The sequence below is a fragment of the Diceros bicornis genome (assembly GCF_020826845.1).
Source record: "Diceros bicornis minor isolate mBicDic1 chromosome 29 unlocalized genomic scaffold, mDicBic1.mat.cur SUPER_29_unloc_2, whole genome shotgun sequence".
Lineage (NCBI taxonomy): Eukaryota > Metazoa > Chordata > Mammalia > Perissodactyla > Rhinocerotidae > Diceros > Diceros bicornis.
Genome location: NW_026690894.1, coordinates 412,693 through 428,117, shown reverse-complemented (window position 1 = coordinate 428,117; position 15,425 = coordinate 412,693). Strand labels below are relative to the sequence as shown.

Sequence of the window (15,425 nt, the reverse complement as noted above, 5' to 3'; positions counted from 1 at the left end):
TTTGAAATGTGCTAGTGTGGCAAAAGCACGAGTCATCTCAGTGGATATCATGGGAGCATTTCCCCTTCATGTTTAGATTTGATATTGGTGTTTGCTGAAAGACTAACATTTCCAAGCCCTGTGGACAAAGGGAGAGATGATTTTTGTGAGAACATTAATTTTGCTTGGGGAAAAGTGTATAGCCTTAACTATTAAACAAGAATGCTTATGTGGAGGATGGTAAGTTTGGTATCTTATCTTACTGAAGCTTTATTTTCTAGGCTGCTATGTGAGAGAGAGCACAGCAATAGTGCTATTTGGGGTGACTGGTGGGTGTACAAATCAGGAATAACCTGAATAAGATACAAAGTGTGGTCATGGAATTAACTCTTTCCTCCACTTAGCTAAATTCAGAGGTTTGGGGACGAAATCCAAGGAACTATCTGCAGGCGGTGAGGGCAGAGCTGCCTGTTTTCTCTCTCCAGGCTGCTCCCAGCAGCAGAGATATAGCCTGAGGGTCCACCAAATATTTTAGAATACATGTCTTTGCTACTGACCCCCAACCTTGACTGACCAGGGTGGCGGCACGCTGAGAAGCGTCGCAAGTGGAGCAGAAGATCACAGTTGTGTCAGCACCGGAGTATGAAGGAAAACTGATGATGTTGGAGGGAAGATGGAATGAGGGAGCTCAGGTGTGTGGAAAGAGCTGTTGGAGAAAGGAGAGACCCAGAGAGGGGGCTGAATCTCTGTCCACACACCAAGGAGAGTAGACCTGAATCTGTGTGTTTAGAACTGCAAAAAGGAAACTACAACACCAACCATTAGCTTCTTTAGCAACAGTTTTTATTGGTGAATATTTGCAAGTATTGATCTATCTAAAACTGTATTTCTTACAAAATTGTACCTTCAGTATTGCCAGATCACTTCATTTTCCATTTTATGCCACATTTTCATAAATAGATATTTTCACAAAATCTCAGTTATTTGCTGACTTGTGTGTTAAAGGATTCTTTGAGAGGTTTCCCCACCACACAGACACACACACACACACACACATTTTTTTGGGATAAGAACTCTACCTGTAGTTTTATCCACTTGGATTTTTGGATTGCTATTTCCTCAGTAAGAATATGTTAATGTTGACTAAGTAATAAGTGATCACTGAAGGCTTCGTTCACTCATGACACAGACCGTTTGGCACAGTCTGAATCCACACTATACCACAAGTACTGTTCTATCAATCAAATATTTCTTATTATATTACATTGAATAATTTCTCCACTAATAATTATTTGTAAGAATTATTTAGTATTACACAAGATCCTTTGGTATTCCTCAAGAAACTTCATCTTATTGCCTGTTTTAGCATTTATTCCTTCACTGAGTTTTCTTGTCCACACCATACCTGGTAGTTGGTGGAATATTTGTTCACAATGATTACAGACCTAGGAGTTATCCCATGTGGAGTTTGCTCATGTTTAACAATAATAATTAACAAACAACTAGGGGTTCTTCTATGCATAATCCACTGAACGTTTAGAGTTGTTGCTGAGAACATGTATATCATTATATTGAGTGTGAGTTCTGCCGTGTTATCTAAAGTCAGGCCCGTGACTAAAGGCTTTTCCACATTAATGCCATATATATGGATCCAATTCCATATGAAAATGCATATCTTTTTTAAGGAGTATGATGACTGAAGACTCTTCCATATTGATTACACAGAGTGTTTCTTTACTGTGTGAGTCCTTTGGTTTGTTTAAATGTTAAAGCTATGATTCATGTTTCTTCCACACTGAAGCCATTCATGATTTCCTCTTCAATGTTGGGTTTCCTCGTGTCGTCTAAGGGAAGAACGATGACTGAAGAATTTCCCACATAGCTGGCATTCATATGGTTGCTCTCCAGTGTGGGTTCTCTCATGTCGCCTAAGATTAAAATATTGACTGAAGGCGTTCCCACACTGATGACACTCATATGGTTTTTCTCCTGAGTGTGTTCTGTTATGCCGTCTAAGTTCAGAACTTTGACAGAAGTCTTTCCCACATAGAAGACATATATGTGGTTTCTCTCCTGTGTGGATTCTCTTGTGCTGGCTAAGGCCAGAGCTTTGACTAAAGACTTTCCCACACTGAGGGCATTCATAACGTTTCTCTGCAGGATGAATTCTCTCATGTTTCCTAAAGTAAGAACTTTGGCTGAAAGCTTTCTCACATACATGGCATTCATATGGCTTCTCTCCTGTGTGAGTTTTCTCATGTTGTCTAAGGTACGAGCTTTGACTGAAGACTTTCCCACACAGATGACATTTATATGGTTTCTCTCCAGTGTGGATTCGAATGTGGTTTCTAAGGTCAGAATTTTGCAAAAAACCATTCCCACATAGATGACATTTATATGGTTTCTCTCCACTGTGAATCATCTTGTGTCGTCTAAGGCTAAAGAAATTACTAAAGGCTTTCCCACATAGATTACATTCACATGACACATCGCTAGTGTGAATTTGATAAAGGGATGACTGATCATGAAGTGATTTTGCACAGTGTTTGCTGAGAGGAGGTTTCTTTCTCATTTGAACTCACAAGTGTAGAGGCAATGAAGATCTATGAGTAAATTTATCAACCACATCAATACATTCAATGGTATCCACTTGAGTATGAGATACATGCTTTGGGGAAGGAGATAAAAGTTTATTAATGGTTTGCCCACCTATATCCATACATTCATTTTTCTACATATAAATACTAGAATATCAGTCAGTAATAATCTCTTGATGAAGTATTTCCAATATTATTGCATATGCATGTTGTGTTACTCTCCAGGAGGGAAAAATATTTTGTCTTTTGTAGTATACCAACTACAGAGGTGTCAGATTAACATATTGAAGTCTTCGAATTTAATCTGACACCTCTGTAGTTGGTATACTACAAAAGAGAAAATAAGACTTCAATATGTTTCAAAGCTTAGATAATGAGCAGTGTTCATGCAATTGTGTTTCTTTTTTTTTTTAGATTTCAAGTCATTACTTTGAAGTCATGTTAATTTCTTAACTGATTTTAAACTATCCAAAACATTTTGCCTAGAATGTGCTTAATCCCACCTTAATTACATTAGGAGATTCTGCCCATTTACTAACTCATCTCATTGGAAGGTCTTTAATTTAGATGACTAGAGTTCACACCCATGAAACTTAACATTGGCATGGTGAGAGATAATTTCTTCATGCTGTTATGTTTCATTGACATAATTTCTTGATTTTTAAGGGGATTTCTCCTTCCTAAAGTAATTGAAAAAAATGTAATATTTTAGAATGGCATTAGGGGAATGAAAATATAGAAAAATACCAAGGTTCATTTCAGTATGTTTCAAAAAATGGCAATTAGGTGGAGAAATGTGTCAAATAAAGAAATACTCTAGGTAGTAGAAACATTTTAAAGGATGTTGTCAATTAGAAGAAAAAAATAAAGATTGAAACATGAAAACCAGTATGTGACTATGAGATGTTGGGTCAGCAAATGGTGGGAATATTTTTAAATGGGTAGATCAGGACAAGAATCACTATGTTAAAGTTTAACTACAGTAATTACACAAATATCCTTCTCCCTAAAGGGAAAGAAAATGGCAGGAAGACATGAAGTGTGATTGGTATATGCAAGGAATGATAATAATATGAGGAATTTTGCCCCAGTGTCCTCACTGACATTTCGGAATATATCACTCACTTCACAACATCTTCAGATGGTATTTCCAGGGATGTATTAACTCAATGACCAAGGCCTCTGCATTGAAGCACAAGTCCCTGATGCTTACCTGGACTCTGGTGTTGGAGAAATCCACTTCCTTGACTCCACAGCTCTTTTCCTTGCACCAATTGGAAAAGCACATCTGATTTGAATATCTGATAGCCTGTTTGTGGGAAAAAAATATGTGGATTGTGAGATCTGTGCTAATTAACATTTGCTGTCATCAAGTCTAGTGCAGGCTACTGAGGAAGAATAAAGAGATGATTGAAGGTCAGTCCTTGAAACAACATATTCAACAGAGAAAACACTGAAGGCCCCACACTGGACCTGGAAGAAATCCAGACTTACAGCGAAAACCGGGGGGAATGCTAGATGCTGGTGCCCATACCCAAGTTTAAAGAAAGAATGCACAATCCTGTCTTTTCAAAATGGAAGAGATTAAATGTCTTACCAGTATGTTGAATATATTTTCAAACAGCATGCAATAAACATAACCTTTACAAGAATAATCAAAATTATACTGTTTTCACTACTCTGTTCCCAAGCCTCCATGTAGAGACTAGAACAGAATAATTATTTTAAAAATATTTAAACAATTACTTATGCATTAAAATAGTCATTGAATTCCTAGTTCTGTTCTGAGTGTTGGCGACTGAGTAGCAAGAAAAGCATTAATTTGTGGGCAAAATTATATTCTAGTGTGGTGACAAAAAGTAAAGTGTATAGAAACATCTTTCTTTTAAGTATTTATGCAGGTTATGAAAGATTCATGGCAGTGATAGGAATGGGGTATGGAGAAGCTGTTCTAGATGCTTGTTCAATGAGTGAATGAATGGACACATACACAAATACATGTCGACAGACTCACCCACGGAGACCAGATGATTGATACTTTCCAGCATCACATCTCTGTACAGCTTTCTCTGGGATGTGTCCAGCAGGACCCACTCTTCCTTGGTGAAGTCTACAGCTATATCTTCAAACGTCACTGATTCCTATAACATCGATATACTGGTTTAGATAGAGCAATCCCTACCAATGTCCAGGGTCAGAGGGTTGAGATGACAGCACAGAAGAAATGATGGGAAGCTGAGTGTATAGAAAGATCAATCTGTGCTAGGGGTTCCACTCAGTTTACTGTCACTGCTGAGCTGATATGCAACTTTCAGATATATTCACAGAGACCTACATACTCTGACTTCATAATATTTTATTGTAAGGGAATATCACATGACATGTGTTGTAATCAATGTGGAAGTGTTTCAACAACGTATTTTTTGGGACTTCCAGACAGATGATTATGAAATATTCACTTGAAATTCATAAAATCCTAAAAAAGAGAACAAAGCAGGAGGCATCACAATCCCTGACTTCAAAACATACTATAAAGCAATAGCAATCAAAACAGCATGGTACTGGTACAAAAACAGACACACAGATCAATGGAACAGAATTGAAAGCCCAGAAATAAAACCACACGTATACGGACAGCTAATTTTCGACAAAGGTCCTAAGAACATGCAATGGAGAAAGGAAAGTCTCTTCAATAAATGGTATTGGGAAAACTGGACAGCCACATGCAAAGAATGAAAGTGGATCATGTGCTATCGCCATTCACAAAAATTAACTCAAAATGGATCAAAGACCTGAAGGTGAGACCTGAAAGTATAAAACTCATAGAAGAATGTATAGGCAACACACTATTTGACATTGGTTTTAAAGGAATCTTTCAGATGACATGCCTACCCAGACTAGGGAAACTAAAGAAAAAATAAACAAGTGGGACTTTATCAGATTAAAGAGCTTTTATAAGACAAATGAAACCAGAATCAAGATGAACAGACAACCAACTAGCAGGGAGAGAATATTTGCTAAACATACATCTGACAAGGGGTTGATCTCCATGATATATAAAGAACTCACACAACTGAACAACAAAAAAACAAACAACTCAATCAAAAAATGGGCAGAGGAAATGAAGAGACACTTCTCCAAGGAAGATATACAGATGGCCAATAGGCACATGAAAAGATGCTCAACATCACTAATCATCAGGGAAATGCAAATCAAAACAACACTAAGATACCACCTCACCCCCGTTAGAATGGCTATAATCACCAAGACAAAAAACAACAATTGTTGGAGAGGATGTGGAGAAACAGGAACCCTCATACACAGCCGGTGGGAATGCAAATTGGTGCAGCCTCTATGGAAAACGGTATGGAGATTCCTCAAAGAATTAAAAATAGAGATGCCCTATGATCCAGCCATCCCACTACTGGGAATCTATCCAACGCACCTGAAATCAACAATCCAAAGAGGCTTATGCACCCCTATGTTCATTGCAGCATTATTCACCATAGCCAAGAAGTGGAAGCAACCTAAGTGTCCCTCGACTGACGATTGGGTTAAGAAAATGTGGTATATATATACAATGGAATACTACTCAGCCATAAAAAAAGACAAAATCGTCCCATTTGCAACAACATGGATGGGCCTGGAGCGTATTATGTTAAGTGAAATAAGCCAGAAAGAGAAAGACAAACACTGTATGATTTCACTCATATGTGGAATATAAACCAACACATGGACAGAGAAAACTGGACTGTGGTTACCAGGGTCAGTGGGGGTGGGGGGTGGGCACAAGAGGTGAAGGAAGTCATATATATGGTGATGGACAAACAAAAATATACAACCGAAAATTTAGAAACCATTAAATCATCAATAAAAAAATTGTGAAAAAATAACATAATTGCTCATTCCTTCTATACCTCTCTCCCGCTCCTCTCACCACTGAACAACCCTCACACCAGGTCTTGTAACATTGGATTTATTACACTCACTTGCTGAAACATCTGCCTCCCTAATGACTGTAAATGTTCTGCTTCTCACTCAACTCCATCACTTGCAATCACCACCATCCTAAGCCCATTACATCCTTAAACCGAGTTAATGGGTTAATTATTTGACAATGAGGACTTGGGCTTGTGAAAAGAAAGCAAACTTCTCTTGTCTCTTCTATAAATACACAAGCTTCATGGAGGCTATCATAAACATGTGTAATGTTAGGAAGGAGATTAGTTATTGATGAGGCCCTGACCCAGGATAATCATCTCAAGTCCTGGGCAAACTTCATTGGAACTCATATGCCTGAGGGACACCTGATTGCTCTTAGAACGTCCATGCCGATAGGAATTACTTGCTCATCTAATGGAACCAGGGATGTAATTTCTGTAGAAAGAGGCATTCTTTACTCACAAGTGGCTGCATTGTCAATATTTCAGTTTCCAGGTGTCTTTATCTTGGTTTTCACTCACAGACAGTCCAAGCACTAAGCAGGCAAATCTGAGAATACAGAAAGAAGCCATGAGACCACAGTCCTGTGCACAATGTCCAGCCCCACCTGTCAGGAAGCCCCAAACGTTCACCTGGGTATGACCCCCCAGCCCAACAAACTGAAACAAGTGGTTCACTCTAAGAATAATATGCAGAGGATTCTTCTCTCCCAGGGTCAAATGTTAAGAAGGCTATAGCTGTGATTGATAATAAAGAAAGTCAAAATACAGATATATTACAAATAAGAGCATGATAAGCATTGTGTTTTGTATTTTAAAAAAACTTATGACATCCAGACTTGTTCAATTCCCTCCCTGATTCCAAAGCATCATGATCCCTGACTCATCGCACATGTAGAACCTAAAGGTATACATTGTGAAATTTCTCAGATTTCATTATTCTCGCCTTATGCACTAGCAATGGTCCTCCAACATCCACAGCAGCCCTCTAGAGCCTCACTCTTCCTCTTCTCCCTCAACCCTGACTTTTAGATCTGTCCCCCACGGACTTGGACATCAAGCAACTAAGAATCTATTTTATGATGGAGTTAATCAATTCAAAACTTATTCCATTTGTAGGGATTAATGGCATCGGTCTCACGAGTCCAGTCCTTAAAATCCCCTGCATCAGAAAGTAGCAGGAGCACGTGAGTCATCATGTTACTGTCATGTTTATCTCAGTCCTCTAGGTCAAAGATGCTCAGATAATATGGAAGGGCTAGGATTTAGGAGACAATCTAGCTGCTCCATCTGATAGTTTAGTCAAGTAGTAGCTGAAATCCTCCAAATCCTGTTCTTTATTAATCTTCTTTAGCTGCAACCTCAATCATTTTCATTATGTAGAGACACGTACATATATGTATATGTACATGCAAATCTACACACACACACACACACACACACACTGTGAGAGAGAGAGGAACATTCAACAACTATAATTTCTCCACTATCATATAAATAAAAAATAAACATATTTCATGGAAAAATCACAAAAATGCACCATAAACAGAGGGATCGTTAACTCACCAGTCTGTACCTTTGGTTCAGGAAAAAAAAAAAAAGTTAAATTTGTATTGTGTGATTGTTTATTTGCAGATTTACATATATTTGCTCATTTAATCCCCACCATAATCATGTTAATTATAGTTTATTTTCCAATATAACAAATGACATAAGCAGAGGTTCCAAAAACTTTAGTAATATTACTAAGTCACACATCTAGAAAACGGAACAGCTGTCATTTCATTTTGATCAGCCTGTCTCCTGTGCTCAAATTCCTTTAGGGTGAAACAGCACACCTATGTGTTACCTGGAATAGTAACTCTAACGTGAGTATTCAGAAGCACCGTGTTATTACAATGTCTTTTTCTTCTTGCATTTTCACAAAATCACTCCTTCCGCCCAGGTTCTCTACCACATGGGAATCTCGAGACTATTGACCCCACCTCCTAAACATCATAATCTTTATTCATATTTTTGCCCAGTTTCATCTAAATTACTCATTTCAACAAGCATTTCAAAGACCAACCTGTTTTTTATCCCTTGGACTATTTGTCACATGAGCTCAAGGCCCCATGGCAGCTGCCTCTTCCAAGACTGCAGCTGACAGCACATGGGGAAGACGTGCATCCCAGTCTCAACACAGGATCATCATTCCAAATGGGTTTCAATTACATCTATTAATTGCATTATATTCTGCTGGAAAAAAAAGTCACTCTTCCAGTACCAGTGACTAGATGGCTTAAACAACAGAAATTTATTTTCTTATCATTCTGGAGGCTACAAGCCTTAGGTCAAGGTATGTGTGGGGTTGTTTTTTTCTGAGACCTCTCTCTTTGGCTTGTAGACGGCTCTCTTTTCTCTACATTCTCTATGTGCCTGTGCCCTAATTTCCTCTTCTAGTAAGAGCATCAGTCATATTAAATTAGAGTCTTCCCTTAATTACCTCTTTATCAATTACTTCCACTCTAATGTACCTATCTCCAGATAAAGTTATATTCTGATGTCCTTGGGGTAAAGTCTACAAGACAAGAATTTGCAGGCCACACAGTTCAGCCCTTGAATTACAGATGAATTACATAATATGACAAAATAATTTAGTTTATCGCTATAATATCTCCAAATATTCAGATATTCATATCCAGTGGTTACTTATTTTCTCCGATTAAACTCAAAAGTCATGCTACCCCTGGCAATCTCTACTTTTGAATCACCCTCTCTCCTTTTTTTGCAGGAACTACATTATTGATTTAAATTGAGTATATTTTAAGGGAAATCTCTGTATATATTCACGATCAATCCCCTCATTGTCTGGCCTATCTTGAAACAGAAATCTCCTCTGAAGATATTTTCTCTCAAGCTCCTGCTTCACAATAAAATTGAAAGTGCAATTATCAGATGCAATCAGATGTAAAAGAGAAGCTCTGGATAAATGTAAGAATTTGCTAATGGCACACATGCATCCAGTGTCCAGGAGCACACTTAATGTCCAAGAGACACTCAATGAGTTGTATTTAGTGATTGAATTAGCCAGAGCACATAAGAGTATCCAAGGCGAGAAGGAAGATCCAGGAAACCTAAGCAAAAACTGACCATGAGAATATATTTGGTTTTGACTTCATGGCAAATTCAGAGTCAAATGGAACATTGTTTTCTACTTCTAGAATTTTTCTTTTATAGAACGTTAGGAATATGGAAATTCCTATTTGACATCGAGGGAACCCCTAGGCACGTGCAACAGAGCAGCCCTATGGATAGAAAGAAAGAATGTACCAGGCATCCCTGTGCTACACACATGCTTCCCAGGAGTAGTGCCAGAGTCGGTCACTTAACGGGTCAGAACTGGGGCACAAAAGCAGCCCCTCAAGAGCTGATCTTTCTTAGATTATGGAGAATCCTGACCAGATCCCTCAAACTCTTGGCATATCCTCTGTTTAATAGCCAATATTTTGAGACAGACACATATCCTGCTATAGCACAACACTGGCACGTAATTATCCCCAAAATATTTCCGTGAATTTCTGCTATTTAAAGAGAATTAACCTGAATGATAATGACTTGAAAAAAAATAACTAATGCAACAACTATTAAAAAAGCTGAAGTAAAATAGGTTGGAATGAAAAAGTAATTGATGATCTATATTCAAAGAATCTTTGCCTTTGAGCAGAGGAACATCACTTAAATTATCCTATAAGTTTAGAAATGAACTGACTCCCAATTATTAAAAGCCTTATTTAAATAGACTTGAAATCAGAATTACAAGAATGAAGGTGAGATATTTTAAGACAAAAGAATGACAGTAAGTGCTAGGAAGACAAGAGAAGGAAGAAAAATGACTTGGCAGAGCTCTGAGCTTCCAAGAGTAAAATGAAATCGTTTAAGAGAAGAGGCCGTTTTGGGAGATGAAAGAAGGGAATAGATGCTGCTCAGATATCACGCATATCTTTGGATGACAGGCTTTAAAATGAGCAGAAGGAAAAATTAAGAAAAAAACTTTTGAGGGGCCGCCATGGTGGCGTAGTGGTTAAGTGCACATGCTCTGCTTCAGCAGCCGGGGGTGCAGGTTCAGATCCCCAGCGTGCACCAACACACTGCTTGTCAGGCCACGCTGGGGCGGTGTACCATATAAAGAAGAGGAAGATGGGCACAGATGTTAGCCCAGGGCCAGTCTTCCTCAGCAACATGAGGAGGATTGGCATTGGATGTTATCTCAGGGCTGGTCTTCCTCACCAAAAAAAAAGAAAAATCTTTTGAAAGGATTACAGATAAATTGAAAGCTAACAAAGAGACGTCTGGAGCCAACAAAATCAGTGTTGCCAGTATATATAACAAAGGAAATGGTATAAAATTAATTTTATTATTTAGTTCATTAAAGAAATAATAAAATATATGAAAGCATAATTTTAGCGTTTGTTCAAATCTGTTAAACATTTGGAAAAAAAAACATATGAAACTTCAAAAATTAGCAAAACTCCTCCATGGAGTCTATATTCAAAGATCAAGAATTATTGGAAGGTCATTATACAAACTCAAGGAAAATATGAAACTATTTCACTCAACAAACTGAGATATTGGAGAATTCCTACAAAGCCCTCAGGGAAACCAGCTGTGATCCTGGTTTATAACCAAGTATACTTTTCATCAAATATCACAACTAGAGATGGATTTAGAGAAGACTTGTTTGTAAGGATAACTCATAAATGAAACAATAACTTAACTGATCACAGAGAGACTGTGCCGGGGACAGAAAAGGGTGCATTATGAGATGGAAGTCAAAGCAAAGCTGTTTTATGATGGACTCCAGTGTGGAGTGATTAGAAACTATCTCAGGAAATGGATTAAATGCATTTCAAAAATCATACCTAGACAAGCAATCTTTAGAAGGACTAACAAAATGTATTCAATGGTCCTAAATTATTCATTAATTTATGCAAAATATATTGACCAACCCCTCCCTAAAGCAAGAGTAGTGACTTAGGTCTCTGGCGACCTCAGGGTGGGTGGTGGCACAACTTAGGCTCTTCCTCCAGTTCTCTTAAAGAGCTGCCTGGAAGGAGACATTCTACTTCTTAAATATCATCTTAATATTAACAACATTGCTTACCACTTAGAGGCAGAATTATTTTTCAGCCATTCCAGGGTTATTTGGACACACTTATTTATTTCTGGGTTGCAGCTTTAGGGACCTTTGTTTCCCCACACCAAAACCGTGTTCTCAAACATCTGTCCATAAAATCACCAGAATATCTATATACACTCACTTGCCTGTTCTTTTCCTTTCAATTCAGAATGACAGTTGGCAAAAGTCATGTCACTAAGTGAGGTCTCTCCGATTTCCACACTAATGATTGGCTAGGCACTATTCCAGGTGCTAAGGATATAGCAGTTGACATAACTGAAAGAGTTTTACCTTTTTGCCTCTTACATTCGATAAATGTACAGACAGGATAGCAAAGAACAAGCATCTAGTCCAGGAAAATAGATTTAAACATGAAGAAAGTATGAAACCAAAACAAACGTACTTCAAATTAATAGTGAAATTGGAAAAATATATCATCTCAGATTGTATCACAGTTGAAAGCTCAACTTTTCATGATTTTCAACCTCCAATATATCCAAAGCAATTCAGGAATGGTGTAATTCTAATTAAGTTCACAATTATTCTAGAATTTTATAATGAAAGCACAATACCCTGAAGCAGAAGATCTACTTTTAAGTTGCATAATTGATCCTGCATACAAATGGATTGTATACTATGAGGGAGGAAAATTTCTTAGTTTTTTAAAAAAAGGAATATGGAACAGCCCTACAAACAATGAAATTAAACCAGAAAATAGTGACAACCGTAGAAGACACAATCTGTCAACTGAAAAGTAAGGGGAAATATATCTTTTAAATATTGACACAAATATTGTCAAAGTACATTATGAAAAATGCTAACACTTGAATACAGTAACATTATGTATAAGTACAAATGGAACAAAGCTTAAACAACAGTCAAAGGAAATTATTAGTTTTCAATATATATTAACTTTTTAATGAATAAAATAAATATGAGCTCCTATCTCAAGATGGTTAAGAAATAAAATGAAGAGTATCATTTGATGAAACTCATACAAGAAAATTAATTCAGAAAAGCAGAAAGTGAAGCATTTATAACAGCAAAAAATGATAAAACTTTAAGATATAGATCAACATGCCACTGAACTTTCCAAAATGAAGAAAATGCTCTATATCTGCATTGTACAATACAGTAACTGCCAGACACGTGTTATTAGAAAATACTTGAAATTTGGTTAGCACTACTGAGTATCTGAGGTATGGCTTTTTTATTTCATTAATTTATTTTTTTTAGCCACATGTGGCTGATGGTTATTGTACTGAACAGCTCAGATCTGGGATCTTTGAGTAAACAGATAAAATAACTAAATCCAAGTCAAAACTGAAAAAAGGAGACAGATAGTCAAAACCAGGAAATGAGAGTGGTGAAATAAATGTGGACACAAGGAAATTTAAAGATCCTAAGGAGCTGCTTTGATATGACTAACGTCTAAAGACAGGTAGGACTGTAATTTTAAGGGAATGGGGCCAGCTCATATTTCACTGTGTGGAGAACTCACCAGAACCCGATATTGGAGGAGATGGTGAAGCCAAATAGATTCGGAGGCAAGTTCTACAGACAGGGCGCCAATTCCTCTTCTTCCAGTGTTGTGAACTCTGCAGTGTCTTCTACTCTGGGCAAATGAGTCCATCCTCTGTTTGACTTCCCTTTATATAGGGAAAACAGTTAATAAACTTAATCAAGGCTACATTCCAGGGACACACCCTGATTGGATAGATGCCAGTCAGGGCTTCAGTTGGTGGGACACACCCTGTTCAATTTGATTAGATTTTCTAGACTAATACAAAGTCATAACCCTCACACCAAGTTGGAGAGCAAAGCTGTAATGACATTGTGAAGGGATATTAGTAAGATTCATTCATTCCTTTGCTCATTCATAAATACATTTTAGTGCATTCTTTGTTCCAAGAAACATTTTATGTCTTGGAAATAAATCAGAACACCAGACTAAATGGGATTCTATGGGCATGAAGCTGGAATTAACTGGAGGAAAAATGGACTTAAAAATAAGATGAAAAATGCTCTGATGAGCATACCGGTGCATATATCTTTTTGAATTAGTTATTTCATGTTCATCGGATAAACACCCAGTAGTGGAATAGCTGGATCATACAGTATTTCTATTTTTAAATATTTGAGAAATCTCCATACTATTTTCCATGGTGGCTCTACCTTTTTTGCATTGCCTCCAGCAGTTTATGAGGGTTTCCTTTTCTCCACATCCTCTCCAACACGTCTTATTTCTTGTCTTGTTGATTATAGCCACTCTGATGGGAGTGAGGTGATATCTCATTGCAGTTTTAATTTGCATTTCCCTGATAATTAGAGATGTTGAGCGTCTTTTCATGTGCCTGTTGGCCATCTGTGTATCTTTTTTTGAAAAATGTCTGTTCATATCCTTTCAACCACTATGTTCCAGCATTATTCACAATAGCCAAGACTTGGAAGCAACCCAAGTGTCCATAGACGGATAAATGGATAAAGAAGATGTGGTATGTATAGATACACAATAGAATACCACACAGCCATAGAAAAAGACAAAATTATGCCACTTGTGACAATATAGATGGACTTTGAGGCTGTTATGGTAAGCAAATTAGTCAGACAGACAAAGACACATACCATAGCATTTCGCTGCTATGTGCAAGATAAACAAACAAACAAACACATAGATAATGAAAAAAGATTGATGATTACCAGAAGGGAAGTAGTTGGAGGGAGGCCCAAAGGGGTAAAGGGACACCTTTGTATGTTGATGAATAAAAACTAGACTGTTGGTGGTGAACATGATAAAGTCTCCATGGAAACTAATTTATAATAATTTGCACCTGAAATTTACACAACATTCTAAGCCAATCTGACCTCAATAAAATAATAAATAAAATGAAATTAAAGATGAACAAATATGAAGATTTGAAATATAAATTATGATTGACAAAATAAGATATATTTCTGGGATCGATAGCTTGATTGTTAGGGTAGTGATCCTATGGTACTTTCAATAAAATGTTAAGAATTTATTTACTATTCATAGAAAATGGAAAGGCAAATTTATACTCGGTTAGTGGTGAAATAAAAAAAAAGTATTACTACATAGTAAATTATTCCACTTGTATGTCTTTCACAATTGATATATGCATTTGAATGGAATTCTTACGGTTGTTGAAATAGGCTCTTCTGGCTTAAAATTCTTTTCCCCAAGAGGAAATCATTAAACCATGGGAAATAGTAAGGGTTCCATTGTATCTGAGGACATTTTGGTTATTTTTCTAAAAATACTTGGCTATCCTATTAGGTCATGCATGTCAATTCCTTCTCCCATGCTCATTAAAGATTATTTCAAATCTTTGCTATCACCATCCAATCTCCACAGACTCATCTTTTCTCTCATATTTATCAGATGGTTTGTAAACTATTTAACAAATGAAATTGATAATTCTGGATGTAGATACGTTCAACCACTAGATGTAAAGTATTTCTGCATGTTCATTCATTGTTTATACCACCTTCCACATAACAGGAAAGGAATTACCTTTAATCTCAGCTAGGTCATTAATTTCTAGGTTTGTGTTCAGTTCCTATTCTCTCCTGCCATATCATGAATTGGAAGTTATAATTTAAAACATATACACTTTAAAATAAACTACTGCCTCTCATTCTGATCCTTCCTCTCAGCCTTTAAAATGTTATAGTATCACTCAACCTGAAATGTGAATTGAAAAAATACAAAGAAACAAAAGACTTTGA

General features: G+C 37.0%; 1 protein-coding gene across 1 annotated transcript in view; it reads right to left on the bottom strand.

Annotated features, from left to right (window-relative positions):
• Positions 1-1,758: 1,758 nt before the first annotated feature.
• LOC131401968 (zinc finger protein 705A-like) overlaps positions 1,759-15,425 on the bottom strand; it is a 58,377-nt gene continuing 44,710 nt past the window's right edge. Inside the window, exons 2-6 of the mRNA XM_058537004.1 lie at positions 4,591-4,717; positions 3,790-3,885; positions 2,353-2,556; positions 1,942-2,268; positions 1,759-1,823 (exon numbers count right to left, since the gene is read on the bottom strand). Of these exons, the coding sequence (XP_058392987.1) occupies positions 1,759-1,823; positions 1,942-2,268; positions 2,353-2,556; positions 3,790-3,885; positions 4,591-4,717 (819 nt within the window). The remainder of the gene's footprint in view (positions 1,824-1,941; positions 2,269-2,352; positions 2,557-3,789; positions 3,886-4,590; positions 4,718-15,425) is intronic.